At 36.5% G+C, this 18,514-nt stretch overlaps 1 protein-coding gene across 1 annotated transcript; it reads right to left on the bottom strand.

Annotated features, from left to right (window-relative positions):
• Window positions 1–1,855: 1,855 nt before the first annotated feature.
• LOC134731868 (zinc finger protein 283-like) lies at window positions 1,856–16,784 on the bottom strand. Its single transcript, XM_063613091.1, has 4 exons — window positions 16,012–16,784; window positions 5,520–5,567; window positions 2,710–2,831; window positions 1,856–2,038 (listed from the first exon to the last, which is right to left on the bottom strand). The coding sequence occupies exons 1-4, from the start codon at window positions 16,039–16,041 to the stop codon at window positions 2,008–2,010; spliced, it is 231 nt and encodes a 76-aa protein (XP_063469161.1). The 5' UTR covers window positions 16,042–16,784; the 3' UTR covers window positions 1,856–2,007.
• Window positions 16,785–18,514: the final 1,730 nt, after the last annotated feature.

The following is an 18,514-nucleotide window of genomic DNA, read 5'->3' as shown; positions in this document are numbered from 1 at the left end:
AGTAAGGCAACCCTGTTAGTTGACTGCAGAGTACAGAAAGAAGTTTCAGAAAATGGTTCTGTGTAGTTTTTACTTCGAGATATTCCTTTTTCCACTATAGGCCGCTTAGCGCTCCAAATGTCCACTTGTAGTTTTTACAGAAACAGTGTTTCAGAACTGCTCAATCAAAAGTAAGGTTCAACTCTGTTAGTTGAATGCACGGAACTGAAAGAAGTTTCAGAGAATGCTTGTGTGTAGTTTCTATTTGAAGATATTCATTTTTCCACTATAGGCCTCTTAGCGCTCTGAATGTCCACTGCAGTTTCTACAGAAAGAGTGTTTCAGAAATGCTCCATCAAAAGTAAGGTTCAAATCTGTTAGTTGAATGCACAGAACAGAAAGAAGTTTCACAGAATGCTTCTGTGTGGTTTTATTTAAACATATTCGTTTTTCCACTATACGCCTCTTAGCGCTCCGAATGTCCACTTGCAGTTACTACAGAAAGAGTGTTTCTGAACTGCTCCACCAAAAGTAAGGCTCAACTCTGTTAGTTGAATGCAGAGAACAGAAAGAAGTTTCAGAGAATGCTTCTGTGTAGTTTTTATTTGGAGATATTCCTTTTTCCACTATAGGCCTCTTAGCGCTCCGAATGTCCACTTGCAGATTCTACAGAAAGAGTGTTTCAGAACTGCTCAATCAAAGGTAAGGTTCAACTCTGTTAGTTGAATGCACAGAACAGAAAGAAGTTTCACAGAATGCTTCTGTGTAGTTTTATTCGAAGATATTCGTTTTTACACTATACGTCTCTTAGCGCTCTGAATGTCCACTTGCAGTTTCTACAGAAAGAGTGTTTCAGAACTGCTCCATCAAAAGTAAGACTCAACTCTGTTTATTGAATGCAGAGAACAGAAAGAAGTTTCAGAGAATGCTTCTGTGTAGTTTTTATTTGGAGATATGCCTTTTTGCACTATGGGCCTCTTAGCGCTCCGAATGTCCACTTGCAGTTTCTACAGAAAGAGATTTTCAGAACTGCTCAATCAAAGGTAAGGTTCAAATCTGTTAGTTGAATGCACAGAACAGAATGAAGTTTCACAGAATGCTTCTGTGTAGTTTTTATTTGAAGATATTCCTTTTTCCAATATAGGCCTCTTAGCGCTCCCAATGTCCAACTGCAGTTTCTACAGAAAGCGTGTTTCAGAATGACTGAATCAAAAGTAAGGTTCAAGTCTGTTAGTTGAATGCACAGAACAGAAAGAAGTTTCACAGAATTCTTCTGTGTAGTATTTATTTGAAGATATTCGTTTTTCCACTATAGCCCTCTTAGCGCTCCGAATGTCCGTTGCAGTTTCTACAGAAAGAGTGTTTCAGAAACGCTCAATCAATAGTAAGGTTCAACTCTGTTAGTTGAATGCACAGAACAGAAACAAGTTTCACAGAATGCTTCTGCGTAATTTTATTTGAAGATATTCGTTTTTCCACTATTACCCTCTTAACGCTCCGAATGTCCACTTGCAGTTTCTACAGAAAGAGTGTTTCAAACTGCTCTAGCAAAAGTCTGGTTTAACTCTGTTAGTTGAATGCACAGAACAGAAAGAAGTTTCACAGAATGCTTCTGTGTAGTTTTTATTTGAAGATATTCCTTTTTCCACTATAGGCCTCTTAGTGCTCCGAATGTCCACTTGCAGTTTCTACAGAAAGAGTGTTTCAGAACTGCTCAATCAAAGGTAAGGTTCAACTCTCTTAGTTGAATGCACAGATCAGAAAGTAGTTTCACAGAATGCTTCTGTGTAGTTTATATTTGAAGATATTCCTTTTTCCACTATTACCCTCTTAGCGCTCCGAATGTTCACTTGCATTTTCTACAGAAAGAGTGTTTCAGAACTGCTCTATCAAAAGTATGGTTTAACTCTGTTAGTTGAATGCACGGAACAGAAAGAAGTTTCACAGAATGCTTCTCTGTAATTTTATATGAATATATTTGTTTTTCCACTATGAGATGAAACAGGGTGGGAGAGTACATATGGAGGCTCATAACCTCAGTGTGGTTGGAGAAAACAGGCTGAAAGGAGAAACGGGAGAAAGTTACAAAGGGAATCAAATGTGTTAGTAGTGGAGGGAAAAGCAAATATTGAATACGACCCACAGATCTTGGATAACACAGTGTTTGGTAGTAACTTACATGAAAGGTTTTGACAAAATAGCGGGATAGATGGAGAAAATAATAAGTAAGTGTTATATTTCCTCAGTAGAAACAAACAAACAAAAAACGTGTAATCACAGCCTGATCTTTTAACTGGCCTCCACTTATCTTGCTGCCTGGATTGGCATACATATTCCGCTGCCTGGAAACTGCCCAACACGTTTGAAAGGTTGTTGCTCACTATTACACCCAGGCATTCCTGCTTCACCAGCTGAGTTGTAAGGGGTCTCCAGGTGGCCTAGATTGTTCTCCTTATCATATACATTATTTTCATTTATCGATTTGCCCAGAACATCTAATGAAATATTACGGACACCAATAACATGAATACAAACATAGCTATAGACACTAAAAAGTAAATTGATGTCTTTTGAAAGGCTGTCATGTCTCAGATGCTAAATTTGGAGTATTTGCTTCTAATAAATAAATAGCTTGCTTTAATCATTCTGGTTTATGAATATAATATAGGGGAGCAGCTTTGATTTTGCCCTTAATCTTAAAAAACAATTAGCGAGGCATGGTGGCAGCACCTGTAGTCCCAGCTACTCAGGAGGCTGAGGCAGGAGAATGGTGTGAATCCGGGAGGTGGAGCTTGCTGTGAGCCAAAATCATGCCACTGCTCTCCAGCCTCGGCGACAGTGTAAGACTCCATCTCAAAAAAAAAAAAAAGATCATACAAGGAGTAAATGATGATTTAGCATAAAACACAGTTCATAGAACTCAAACTTTGTTATTTTATGGGATTATACTAACCTGTTACTATTCAAAATTTACCATTTCAAAAGAAGAAACATTGGTCTGGGAAAATTGCCATTGCTTATACAGAATAATGGAGGAATCTTTTTGAGCACAACAATTCTAATGATATTCCTTCATCACTGGTTCCAAAACCAAGCCCAAGGAAGGCCTGCATAGGGATAACGTGTAGAACACGCAAAAGAAACACACATCACCAGCTCCTCAACCCAGAGCTCCAAGGGAATGGCCAAGGAAGCTGTATTGTCCTAAGAAATTTGAGATTGTTTTGACTTACATTAAATCCTGCTCAATCATATGTATGTACACAGACACACACACACACACACACACACACAGACGGTGTCGTCAGTGAAGCCTCTAACAATGCATCTTGACTGGATAGATTTGACAATTAAAATGACTGGAAGAAAATAGGGCTTCATAAGTGGCACTTACTATTCACATAACACATTAAAAGGACATCTCCTAAATTAAATCTTGTCTATGATAAAAAGGCAGACAATCATGACCCAAGGCTAATTTATAACCGCAGAAATGTTCAAGACAGACCAATGCTTGCTATGTTTAGGAACTGACAAGAAAGTACAGGTCTTTATAATCTACCATTTTGCTTCATTTGATACCAGGTGACCTTCATAATGCAGGCAATAGAGAATTGCAAGATTTGTCGGAGATTTCAGGTCTTTGGAAAGCTATGCCCTTTCACAAGAACAACCGTGGAAACAGGAAGAAAGTCAACTCCCACTTAAGGCAATCAGAATTTACAAATATTCCTTCCTTCATTGAAATTTCAATAGGCACTTCAATATTATCTTTAATTAGTTCTTTTGTTACAATCATACATCACATAACATTTTGGTCAAGGATGGTGCACACACATGACAGTGGTGCAATAAAATCATAACACTGTATTTTTACTGTACCTCTTCTATGTTTAGACATGTATAGATACACTTACTGTATAGATATAAGTAAGCATATAGATATACTTAACTGTTGTGTTACAATTGCCTACAGTATTCAGTGCAGTAACATGCTGCACAGGTTTGTAGCTTAGGAGGAATAGGCTATACCATATAGCATAGGTATGTAATCAGCTATAGTATCTAGGTTTGTGTAAGTAAACTCTGTGATGTTCATACAATAATAAAATTGTCCAGCAATGCATTTCTCAGACATACCCCTGTCATTAAGTGACACATGACTATGTTAGTTAACACTGAGGGAACTCCATGGGAAATGCACTCTGCAGCTCCATCATAAGTAGAAACCGTTTATGTCAAAAAACACATAAAAGCATACTTGCAAGATTACAATTCCTTCCAGATATTTCATTTAGTATCTCCACAGATCACTAACTGCCTGAATAGCATTCTTGAGTCTCCACTGCCTCACATTTGATTTCAGGTCATTCCATCAATTGTCAAAGACGCATCCAACATTAACTTTCCAATACTGGTTTGGATTGTGCCAACATTGTCATCCTGGGCCACAACAACACAAAAGGCTAACTCGGTGAGGTAACATAGACACTGATCAGTGAGATTTTGCTGACGGGTGGTACCATTTTTTACCAAGATCAAGGGTATTCATACCTTCAGGCATATAGATAACATTGAAAAGGGCAGGTTCGTAGATAAAAAGGCGATGAGGAAGGGTTATTGCAGGATACATGAGCTACGGTGTCTCCTGTTTAACCTGAGTCTGAAGAGATTCAAAGTGAAGGTGCCATGCATGCCTCTTCAATAGTTCCATGTCGATTGATTTTCTGGGCTACACTTCCCAGCATTCAAATTGCTAAATGCATATAAATGACAACTGAATATTTATAACCTGGATTTGTGCTTTTGAGTGACCTTATCTATAGTTATGTGCTTCAGTGATCTAACTTGGGGTTGACTCCAAACTTTGATAAAGTAAAGACCCTGCTTATTCCTTGAGTATTGCTGCACTGACAACTTATTTAGTGAATGCCACTGTGAAAATAATAAACCTCTTGGTGAATATATTTAGACATATCTTGTAACCTGTACACATCTTAACCAGGGATGTTACTTGATCTTTCTATGTACAGGAGTGTGTGGAGATAGAACAACATACAGGATTGTAATTGTTGCCTGTGAGACTAATAGAAAATTCAAGCTAGTGAAGTATGTTTATGCATGGCACACTTCTCACCAGCAATTTTAGGAAGTTCTACCCACAACCCATATGTCTTTTGATATGTGGGTTACCTTGGAGAGAGAAAAAGGAACTCTGAACACAGGCACGAAATCCTTTAGAATTTTATCTAGAGTTGGACTTGTCCCAAAGCTTTTGTATAAACTTGCTTGATGAGCAACTGTTGTCCACTGGTACCTTCACTGTACAATCCACACACAACCAAACTTCACAACTGGAGTCCTAAATTTGCACTTTGTTTGGTAAAGTTGAATGAAAAATGGTCTTTTAAGCTTATGCTCTCTTATGAGAGCTGTTATTAGATTAATTTTACTCCAAGATAGGCCAGTTAGGAAATAACTTCCAATATAATTTCACCAGCCCCCTGTGGGTGGACTAATTAGTCATACATCACACTTACTCTGGTGGTGAAATGCCTCAAAAGAAGGTCTGCAGAGTGTTGCTCTACCTAGAAGGACATGAATAAAGAGACATAAAAATCATTCATTAAGAAGGAAGAAGACTTTCCTTGCCTAGGTTTTCACTTGTAGGATCCAATTAATTTTATCACTTAATATTTTGTCCTGGTGGGCATTCATTTTACAAATTTGTAAGATCAGTAGAAATGGTAACTTTCAGAAATCAAACTGTAAATGTTCTGTAGACGTTGACAGAAAGAGCTATTTGGAGCTGTGCTTTTGCCAATTAGACACTCTGAGAAAATCTGTGAAAGGATATTTTCAGGAAGTCATTGAACCCCCTAAAAATCAAGTTTATTGCTCTTACCATAAATATAAATAATTTATTATCAACCATTTTCAATATTCTAATAAGTAACCTTTATTGTTCATTTCATTGGCATGATCTACGTAGACACGTGATTTATCTTCTTTTGCAATAAATTCAGAAAATTTGCTGCCTGGAAAAGCCATGTTTTAAAATTACCACCTGTTTGATGATTTTCTTATAAAAACATTTCCACTTAAGTATCTATCTCTATTTGTCCTTTATTTTCCCTTCCATTCTAGCTCTACCCCTTGTCTCCTTTGTGTGTCTCAGGATAAGTGCCCTATAACATTATGTAATTCTGGAAACCCTTCGATACAATGTTATTACATGTAAAAAAAAAAGTATGTTTTAGCAAACTCTTTGTTCACAGATTATCTTTGACTACTTGCCTATTAGACAATTTTTGTAGGCTCCATATGCTATTAATTTATATTCACTTTTAGAAGAATTTTCATCAAAAGCAAAAGTCTTATGTAAATTGATTATATGCTACTTGTACTTCTGTGTATATATACACACAGAGCCACATACATATATGTAACTCCGGAGGCCTGCCTGGACTGTTTAATAACTGTCCTGAACAAGAGCAAGAAAAAGCTGGTCAAATTTCAAACAACAGGTTGAACTGGGGAGCTCACATTTTGCATAAAATGGACACTAGCGGCCTTTAAAAATTAAACATTTCTACTGTTTTAAAAAATTGTAGCCATCATAGTATGAGGAAAAAATGTAATAATCCTTTTTAATTCTTGCCATTTTATTAACCACAGAGTCCTTACGCCCTAACTTCATTGGTATCCCTTTGAGATTAAACAGAACACTGAATTTAAAATTCTGAGAAATAAATAATTACACCATTTACTTGAGGCACTCTTTCACCTTTCAAGAACTATTTTGAGAATTCATTAGCTAAATATTGCTATAATGCAGGCTAGTAATAAATGGAAATAACGAGTTCATTGTAAAGTTTAAACTCATGATGGTATGATCTGGAATTTTTGTTAACCTAGAATACATAATTAGCTCTAGAGGTGAAATGAAAGACAAAATCACTTTACATATTAGTAAAAAACAAATAATGTAACTTTATAAGCTACTGCTGTTCTTTTGCTCTTGAGAACCAGTGACATCTCTAATTAGAGAACAGTATGGAAAGGTTAAAGATGAGAATAGGTGCAGTCTGTCTACAGGAAACCTCAACTGTTCAGGTTAATGAAATGTTTGCAGAAGTCATATTAATTAGCAGGTTCACAGGAAACTAACATTTATTGTATAAATTCCATGGTAAAATGTATTAGGGCTCCAGGCACACAACTGTGCGCCATCTACGTTACCACACAATGCCTACTTCTTTCCGTCTTTATTCATTTCTCTCCTAATGGTCTGTATGTTATTGTTACATAGTTCGAAAAATCTTCCATGAGGCAGAAATTTCATTTAATGATATAGCTTTGAAAATAAAGAAAAACAGTAGAAACTTTCTATTTTCTTATAAAGCAGTATTGTTGAATTTTCAAAGTTTCATTTATGTAATGTCACAAGGTGACAAACGTATTTCTTTAATTCCCTCTTGTTGTTATTTTTGTCTAACATCAACCAAAGCCATTTCTTTCATTTGAAGGTGAAAACTGCTCATCAAAATCCAGTTTAAGCTGAGAAACAAAGAACTAAATTTTGCATGAGAGATTATACACTGCATAAGTATAAAACAGCACCAGAAACAATGGTGGATCAGCAATTTTAAAAAAGATGAACACAGGTTATCATCAAATCAATTGTTACCAAGACACGAATTCCACCTCTAGGCCAGAAAATTAGCCACTTCCCACAGGAAAACAATAATTGAAGACAAAGTTTACCAGTGAAAGTTGGTTATTTTTTTTTCCATCCTTGCATCAACTAAAATGATATCTATAGTTCCTCTTAACACTTTTCTTACTTTCAAATATCTGGGTATGCTTAATTAGCTGAGGCCATGTTTCATACGCACATCTGGCTACAAGGGAAACTGGGAATATGAGCCCCAATCCTAATGTTTGTAGAGTATTTAGAAATTTGAGAATTCCCTCCAAAGAAAGAGTTTTTTAAAACACTGTTAGACAAAAAGTTTGAATTACAAAATGTGGTAGTAGCTCATGTCTAACTCAAATGCAGGGAAAAAAACTATAAACTCTAAAAAAAAAAATACACATTTGATGGTAATAAGAAACAGAAAATAGGCAGAAATAGTAGAATATTTGACCACTGATGAAGTTTTTAACCATTGAATAAAGAAAAATTGCAATGATTTAAATTTGCATCAATGCAGCTTCACACCTGATGACACTCCCTGGTCTGTGCAAAATTGGATGTCTACGAATAAAGCAGTGAGTTTTACTAGCTTGAGGAATAAGAGCACAGAGTTCCAGGCTGACAGAAAAGAAGAACTGGGAAATTTGAATGACATGGGAGGAAATCTCACACAAGTGAAAGTCACAGAGGAGAATGTCACAGAGGAAAAATCTAAAATCAGCACTTAAACTTCATTCAGATATATGACGGCTGCTACATTTCACATTGATAAAAAGAGACTCCATAGAATCCAGCAGAAAACAACAGCTAAATTGCTAGTACAGAGCAGATATTTCAACCATTGCATATAGCTCAGGAGTAAAAGTTTGGTGTTTGACTGCACAAAGAAGACCAATATTAGAAAACAGTCACTCTTCAAAGGAAAATAAAAGAACCTATCTCTACAAAATATCATCCTAATAATGTAACATATAATTTAACCTGTCTAGACATAGAACCAGGAAAATATGATGCATAAGAAAAAAGTAAACAATGGATTAAAATATTGAAATGGCCCACACGCTGGGATTAGAAGATAAGAAATTTAAAATAAGCTATTGTAAGCATATTCAAGGATTTAAGGAATAGACAGTCATAAGAGTGAATATATGGAGAATCTCAACAGAGAAGTAAAAACGATAAAGAAATAATGGGACAAATTTTAGAACTGAGGGACAGAATATCTTATATAAAAATGACATCGTACGCACATACCAGCAAATTAAAGGTGGCAGAAAAAGCTATCAGTGCACTTAAAAAGAGATCAAGAACAATTTCCTAATACAGTTAAGAATACAGAGGAAGAAAAATAATAAAAATAGGGCCAGTCTAGAACTAATATAATTGGAGTCCTAGAAAGAGTAGAGAAGGAGAAAATGAGACAGAAAAAGCTATTTGAAAAAGTAAAGACCAAAAGTTTTCCTAATTGTCAGCATATATCAACTTACAGGTTTAAGAAACTCAAAGAACCGAATAAAAATAAAGAACCAAATGCAGACATACCATAGTCAAACCACTGGGCAAAAAAAGAGTAAATCTTGAAAGTAGCTACAGGGAGGGAGAAAAATAATGTACATACATGGAAACAAATAGACAGATGACCTGTCATCAGAAATGACAGTTTAAAAAGCAATGAAACCACATCTTCAAAATAAAAAAAAAACCTGTCAACTCCAAATTCTATAACTAGAGAAAGTAATTCTTGAGAAAATAAAGATTTATTCAGATAAAAGAAAGCTTCGGACATTTGTCATTAGCAGAGCTAAATACAAGAAATGCAAACGGAAATTTTTCAGGCTAAAGAAAGATAACAACAGATGGAAATTCTGAACTACAGGTAGCAAGGAGAAGCTCTAGGAATGGCAAGTGCATCAACATGAAAAACTAAGGCTTTTTTCTTTTAGTTTTATAACAAACAACTGATGGTTTAAATAAAAAATTAAGTGTACTGTTGATAATGTATGTAAACTATTCTAAATTAATAGCTCTGACAGGAGACTAAACGCAACAATTTTGCTGCAACATTTCTTTATGTTACATGAAAACGTTGACTGTTAACAGTAAGTGGACTGCGATAAGCCCAGGGTGCTGATTATAATCCCTAGAGAACCACCACATCATATGAAGACATTCTTCTAAAATGCCAATAAAGGAATTAAAATGGAACGCCGAATATTGTTCAGTTAATATAAAAAGGCATGAAAGAAAGAACAGAGGAGCAAAAAATGATGGAACAAATACAACATAAGAACAAAAGAGGCTGGGCACGGTGGCTCAGGCCTGTAATCCCAGCACTTTGGGAGGCCGAGGCGGGCGGATCACGAGGTCAGGAGATCGAGACCATCCTGGCTAACACAGTGAAACTCCGTCTCCACTAAAAATGCAAAAATTAGCCGGGCGTGGTGGCGGCGCCTGTAGTCCCAGGTACTCGAAGAGGCTGAGGCAGGAGAATGGCGTGAACCCGGGAGGCGGAGCCTGCAGTGAGCTGAGATCGCGCCCCTGCACTCCAGCCTGGGCGACAGAGCAAGACTCCGTCTAAAAGAAAACAAAAAAAGAAAAAAAAAGCAAAATAGTAGGCTTAAATCCAACCTTATCAATAATTATTTCAAATGTAATTTAAATACTCCAAATAAAACACAGATTGTCCATCGGTATATTCTGTTGTATGAATATACCACATTATCTTTATTCATCTGCCAATAGACATTAATAAAAGTACCTATAAGAGATGCATGCCAAATATTATGATATAGATAAGCTGAGAGTAAAATAATTTCCAAGTATACCATGGAAACAACAAGCACAAGAAATCTTATGTGGCTATATTAATAGAAGAAAAAGTAGACCTCCAAACAAGCAATATTACAACAGAAAGCTATTTCATAATGATAAAATGTCAAGTACTTATGAAGACATAATTCTGTATTGCTAACTGATAGAATAACTAAAGAAAGTTAAGATAAAATAATTTTGACAACAGCTTGACCTAATCAATATTGACCAAGACGATAGAATATATGTTCTATTATGCTACACGTGAAACATTTATCAATAGACTATAGACCACAAAATATCCCTCAAGAAGTTTCAAAACACTGTAATCATAGAAAGTATGCTTTCTGACCATAATGAAAATGAGTTGAAATGGGTAAAAACAAGCTACCCAGGAAAGTCTACACTACTGGAAGATTTAAATACACCTTAAAATGCCCTTTAGCTCAAGGAAGAAATCATGACAAACACCTTAAAATACATTGAACTGAATACAAATAAAAATATCCTATATCAAAATGTGTGGGATAAAGTTAAGCAGACCTAGAGTAAAGTTTTTGTATAAATGCTTATTCTAAAAAAGAGAAGTTCAAAACAAGTGAACTAATTTTCTACCTTAAAAAGAAAATCTAAAACAAGAGAGCAAATTAAGTCCAAACAAAGTAGAAGAAAGAAAATAAAACAGAAATTAGAAATCAATGAGACAGAAAACAGACACAGGAGAAAATTAACATGGCCAAAAGTTAGTTCTGTGAGAAAGAAAGAAAACGCAAATTATAAATATCAGGGATTAATGAGATTGTACAGTTGTAGACACAAGGGACATTAACAAGATAATGGAATATTGTAAAACATTTTATACCAATTTTCATTACTTGGATAAAAGGGTGAATTCGTTGAAAAAAACTTATAAAAAAATTCACAAGATTAAATGGAACATATGAATTGACATTTATTAAAGTAATTAATTGTCAAATACTTGCACATAAAAACATAAAACTAAAGAAAATAAAAAAATAAGCAAACTCCAGATCCAAAGAGTTTTGCTGGTGAATTCTTTCAAACATTTTAAAAAAATAAAATGTTGAAATTATTTCAGAAATAAAGAAGGGGGAAATTCCAAACTTGTTTTATGAGTCAGAATTCTGATACCAAAACTGCAAAACCCAGGAATGCAAAACTGATTTCAGCTTAAAGAGCTATCACCATTCTAATCTGTGATTCTAATGAATTTGGCTATCTTAGATACTTTATACACGTGGAATCACACAGTTTGTCCTTCTGTGACTGATTTCCTTTACTTAGCATTAATGTCCTCTAGGTTCATCCATGTTGCATATTGCAGGGCTTTCTGTTTTTAAAGCTGAATAATACTCCGTTGCATGAATATACCACATTTTCTTTATCTATTGATCTGCCAATAGACATTAACCTTATTCCCACATTTTGATTTGTGTAAATAATGCTGCAATGAGCCTGAGAATCAGAGAATCATCCCAATTTCAATCCTTTCAGATAAATAACCTGAAGTGAGATTGCCAGATCATATAGTAGTTCTACTTTCTTAATTTTTTTGAGGAGCCACCGTACAGCTTTCCATAGAGGCTGCACAGTTTTACATTCCCAGAAACACTGTACAAGTGTTCCAATTTCTCCCCATTGTTAACACTCATTATCTTTTTCTTTTAATAAGACCATTCTAACAGGATTGAGGCAATATCTCTGTGGTTTTGAATTACATTTCCCTGATGATTAGTGATGCTGAGCATTTTTTTCATGTACCTGTTGGTCACTTGGGTATTTCATTTGGAGAAATATCTATTGCTGATTAAAAAAAGAAAAAACTCTCAGCAAGCTAGAAAAAGAAATTTTCTCGAAGTGATGGAAAGCATCCATAACAAAACATATAAACAATATTATATTTAATGGTGAATGTGTAAATGATTAAACCACATAAATTAGGACAAGAAAAGCATGTCTGTGTTCGTCACCTCTATTCAACATTGTACTGGTGATTCCAGATTTTGAGTATAAATATTTAGGGAACAACTGTTGTCACTGAAGCCCAAATCTTGGTCATCCTCAGAAAAAAAAAAAAAGTTGATTAGGTTGTATATAATCTAATTCTACTTGCTTTGGGCTTAATTTTAGAGAAATTCAATCAAGTTGCTTAATTTAAGCAACTTTTACTTAAATTAAGCAACTTAATTGAATTTCTCTAAAATTACAGCTTGTATCAACTCTAGAATTTATTGGGCACCTCCTAGGACATAAACACTGGAATTTGGTGAGAGACATCAGGTAGGAAAGAGCCTGGCTCTGACATAAACTCAACACACAGAGGGGGACACATGTTATGAGACTGACCTGCCTTCTCCATCTCATAAAAGGGGTTCTTGTTGCTGGTAACACAGATTAAACTATTTCAATTTCATTCAAGATAAAAGGATTAGCAATTGTATGTAAGATGAAAAAATCACCCCTCAGGAAGACAAAAGTCTCACAAAAGGATATTTAAACTAGCCAACACTTTGAAATTTAGGCAGAGATCGAGATTTCTGGGTGAACTAAAGTAGCAAGAACAAAGTAGAGGCTCCAATTCTAGGAAAATGGGGCCCTAATAAGATTTACGATCCAGAAACTCAAGAAATCCAGACAGAAGGATGCAGTCTCCGCATTCAAGGCAGTAGCAATACCTGGATTACGAAGCCAATCCCCAAAGCAGGAACTCATAAACACAAATTGGATTGAGGAAGAAGCTTGCCCACCAGAAGATTTAGGTTATTACAAGGTAGAATGTGATAGAGAAAACGAGCATGGGACTGGAAACAAAAGGAGGAAGCCCCATGATTACAACTAGAATATAACTGTCAGAGATGGTGCAGAAACAAGACTGAAGAGAGAACTCCTTAAACCCCACGTGCCTTACGTCAGGACTGATCCTGGACACAGGCTGGACAGCATAGCCTGCAAGTGCTGAGGGAGGAGGCGTGGGCTCCTCTGTGAGAAGGAGAAGGACATACAGCTGAAAAGCAGATACGGGTCTTGAAATCGCGCAGAGGGTTTGGGCCTTTGTTGCTCTCTGCCAGCAGCTGCCAGTAGTTCTCACACTTTGGCTGGCATCAAAATCACCTGGGGCAGTGGTGGGGAGGGGGAGAGTGTTGTGAAACCACAGGTGACCAGGCAGAAAACACCTGTATGTTTTCCAATTCAGTAAGTACAGAAATCTTAATTGGAACAAGGTGGAGGTCAGACATTGATAGTGCTGTGGACTGCTCCAGGGACATAAGCATGATCTTTAGAGAAGTGGCTCTAACCAGTTGAGGGCAACCACTGGACAGAGAGAGGTCCAGACCAACCGTACACAGAGACATCATGCAATTACACTTTAGCAACCTCTCCAAATAACATGTCTCTTAGTGAAACTTGGGAGGTTGAAAATTAAAAACATAAAATCCAGTGGCATTTATGTATCCTAGGCACTTACATTTGTCTGGTTCTTCCACCTTGCCTTTGCTTGGTTAGAATTTTGGGTAGATAAGAGGTGGACTTACATGTGCTAGTGTGAGAACTTTGATACACTCATTTAGACATTGACCTACTATCTTGATGTTTGAAAGCTACAACCCAAAGAAATTTCTTTTTACATAAAACAAATTCAGCCCTTGCCTTCCTTATAGATTACATCTTCCACTACCAGTAATAAAAAAGTAACAATATGCATAAGTCAAAGTATCTTCTTAGATCCTCTGTAGTGTTTTATTATTTAGTTGTGTGAATTAAAGTAACTCTCAAAATTTCAAGGATGCCTGAGAAGCAATTCATGTTCAAAGGCTGCCCTCTTGTGACAATGTGTTGTATGTTTTACTGTAAAAGTAATCTTATTTCACCTTATAACCTCTACAATCCAATTCATAACAGCATAAAAAGGAAATAAAACCTTACATAATTTTGAATTTTAGAAAGTACCTTGTTTATATGGCTCCTTAGATAATGAATAGTCAATTTGGTAAATATTCCAGTGAGTTGAAGGTTTGAATCCATCTCACTTAACTAGCTTGATGGATATATTTCTAAACCTATACAACCCACTCCTCTGCTTGTAAAAAATTAAAGTTAGCTGTAGATTGAGATGTCAGTGACACAGTTTATAGAACATAACTTAGATTGTCATCTACATTACTGTAACTACAAATACCACCCTCAGATGGAAGAATCAGTTTTATCAGTAAACATCTCTAATTGAACTACAAATGGTGTATGTCTTCTGGCTTTTACAAGCTCTTGGTCTAACGCAGGGGATATACGATGTAAAAATTACAAAACAAGGCCACGGGCGGTGGCTCATGCCTGTAATCCCAGCACCTTGGGAGGCCGAGGCGGGTGGATTACAATGTCAGGAGATCGAGACCATCCTGGCTAACACGGTGAAACCCATCTCTACTAAAAATACAAAAATTAGCTGGGTGTGGTGGCGGCGCCTGTAGTCCCAGCTACTCAGAAGGCTGAGGCAGGAGAATCGCTTGAACCCAAGACACGGAGGTTGCAGTGAGCTGAGATTGCAGCACTGCACTGCAGCCTGGTGGCAGAACAAGATTCCATCTCAAAAATAAATAAATAAATAAATAAATAAATAAATAAATAAATAAATATAAAATAACAGTGACTATAATGTTTTGTGATGTTAAACTTTGAGAGCTCTTTTTTTCTTTCTTTTCCCAAGTCCCTTTCCCAGTTCCAGGAGCAGTTATTCTAAGCTCATTGACGTAAAGGAATAGAAACAAAAGGTTTGGTGGAAAAAATAATAACCTGCTATCATTTCTGTCTTTTGTTTTTTAAAAGCTTGAGCATTTGGGAGAATTTGGAAAGATTGTGGAGTAAGTGCAAAGAAGGAATTCGCTAACAAAAATTATATAGGGTAAAATGAGTTTTTTCCAGGTTAGAAAATACTCCCTACACTCCTACCTTCCTTTCCCATAGTTAAGAAGAGGAAAAAGCAAAGGCCTCTTGGTAGCAGTGGTGACTTAGGCAGTTTCTTAGAAATATTCTAGAAGGCATAGTCATCTTTAAAAAAAATAGCTACAAGGATATGTCTAAGCAGAAGGGACCATGGGCCAAATTACGAGTAGACTTTTGCATTCCAGATATGGTAAAGAAGAAGCAGGAAGCCGGTGGGCCTAAACAGGCCACACAGAAATGGACAAGGAATAGGCCAGCAGCAGCTTGTGGGGACAAGATATCAAGCCCCAAATGTTAAACCCACCATCCATCCTCCAAATTCTGGCTCTGTTTAACAAGGCTGTGGTCTGGCACTAGGTGCCACCTCAGTGACTAAAGCATAATTCCCCGTCTCCTGGGAGTGTTGACAGCTGACTCCTGGCAACAACACTCACAGCACAGTAAAGTTCCTTCACCCAAGTTCATGTCCCTTCTCAAGGCATCCCACATCCGAGAACTGCTTGGTACAGAAATATAATGGCCTGGCTTGCTTGCTCCAATTTGAGCTCATTAGGTAAACTCACCAAGATCCCTGTAGAGCGGGCTGCGGCCATGATAGTGATTGCATTCCAGCCAGCTTCGTGCTCTGCCCAATCCTATTGCTTTCACTCTTCGCAGGTGTTGGGAATATCCATTTCAACTTCCTTGCATGCAAATCTCCAACTCCGAGTCGGTTTCCTAGGACACCTGACTGGTGACATCTCTATCACTATCACAGTACTTAGAGGGGAGCATCTTAAAATGATTTAAGGCTAACTGCCCTAAGAGCACAGACAGATGGTGGCTTAAAATAGAATTTAAGTGGGTTTAAAAAAACATGAAAAATGTTGACATTGCACGCTCATATGAGCTTATGGATCAAACCATGCATATGATTTCTAAGATCCCTTGTGCAGTATATATTTGCACTGTTTATAAATGACATCCCCTTGAATTGAATTCAGTGCAATTCAAAACAGTAATTTGTGGGAAAAATTAGGTATGCAGATAGCCTAGACTCTACAGAGGCACACATCATTTGGAGAATAATAGTGAACTGGCTGGTCTATGAGGGAAGAAAACAGTGAATATAGACTACTAGTGAACAAGGATATTTTCTCACATATATTCAAATTAAGGTGAATTTCTTTACAGAATTATGCCTTAGAAAAAGTATTTCCCTATATATGAATCCTCACAAGTTTTCCTACGATGAGTGCTTTTGTGATTATTTTGAATAACGAAGTAATATTTAAGGAAACTCTCTTGCCCCGAATGTACTTTATGTCAATTGATGTTGCATATAGAGATCATCAGAGTGAAGCTACAAGAAAAGGAGGAACATTACTTAGCAAAGACTTAGAGAATTAGTCCTAATAGTGTGAAATCAAAATTTCAAGTGAGGGAATAAATGCAGCTTTTAATGATTACTTAAATGAAGTTTAACTGTAGCAGGATCTACAAGAAATTCGCAACCTTTGGCTCCGGTAACAGAAACTCAGGATATCCGCCTTTCAGGGCTTTTGGATTCTGCATCATATTGAGAGAGACTCCTTTAAACAAGCAATAGGAAACTTCCTGTGACAACATAATAAATTCAAAAAGTTCTGTAACTCAGACAATGTAGATAGAAGTGAGGACTTTGGCCTAGACAGCCCTGTTCACTCTAAAGATGGATTAAATAATGAAAAAGATATTGATATCAAAAATTCAATCGGGAATTTGATTAAAGCATTTCATTAAATGTGATAATTTCTTAGTATATTATCTCACATATGCAATATTCATGTGTAACAAATTAAATACAAGTAAACATTTGACTATAATATCTGCAGCATAATTTCCATATCAATTTACATATTCAGTTTTGCTCACGTGAAAACTTGGATCTTCTCAAGAAGAAAATTTGTGAAATCTTTAATTCCTCATCCCCAGAAATGTAAATAAGTCAATATCAATATTGTAAGTCAGTGATTTGTTCCTAGGAAGACAGTAAAAATTTTACAAAAATGCTTTAGAGCCCTTCTCATTGTAAACCTAGAAAACAGAGAAAGGCTCTCTGATGGAAAAAGACACACCTTAGGGAGGAGGACATTGCAATGGGAACATGCCTGACAAAAGAAACTATGTAGATTCAAATGGTGAAGGAAGACAAGGTCTTTAAAAGAAAAACGATCAACCTGGAAGCATGGGGGAGTAGAAACAAATAAAGGAAAAATGAAGAGGCTTATGTAATTGTTTCGATATAGTTATCTTCAACTATAGAGATCAACAACAAGGTCGATGTCAGTTGAAGGTTGGGCAGGTGGTTGCTGGATAGATGTCCTCACAAAAGTGTATTTTGTGTAAGGTTGCTATGGCCTTTGTGCAAGGTTGTGGTTTTTGTGGTATTTTGTGATAGTTTTTGTTATCAGGCCTAGAAGCATGAGAACCCTCTCTTCAAGGCCTTCTCTGAATCTATTTGTCCAGGTTTTTTCTTTTCCTTTTAAACATTAGTGACAGTTTTGATTCTGATAACTTTCATATCATGATCCCTAATTTCAAAAAAAAATTAAACATGTAATTTGTTAGTGATGTATTTGATAGGCTTGGATTTGTGAGTCACCTCTACTATCTATAGTGGTAGATATATCTGAGCCTGCTTACACCAGACTTCCATCAGATTTTCTCTTCAGTGGAATTGGAAGAGGGAGTTTTGGAGAAGGGGATGAAGGAATTGTGCTGCATCAGAGGTCCCCATCTAACACCACAGGGTCTTTTCCTGTGCTCTTGCCAGGCCGTTGTATTAGGCTGATGCAAAAGCAATTTTGGTTTCGTCATCGAAAGTAATGAGACCATATGACTTACAATGTCTGTGCCATGACCAGCTTCTAATAGCCTCCGAGGACCCCTCTGCCCTGACACATACTGTCCTGGAACCACGTCTGCCTTGTAACACCTGAGGTAGCTGTCACCATGACCAATCCCTTCTCATCTTTACTCTACATGCAGGTAACAGTTATAATTACATCTCTGTGTATTCACAGAACAATTAGTACATCTAGGACT

Source organism: Symphalangus syndactylus, chromosome 11 (assembly GCF_028878055.3).
Source record: "Symphalangus syndactylus isolate Jambi chromosome 11, NHGRI_mSymSyn1-v2.1_pri, whole genome shotgun sequence".
NCBI lineage: Eukaryota > Metazoa > Chordata > Mammalia > Primates > Hylobatidae > Symphalangus > Symphalangus syndactylus.
This window is presented reverse-complemented; position numbering and strand designations above follow the sequence as displayed.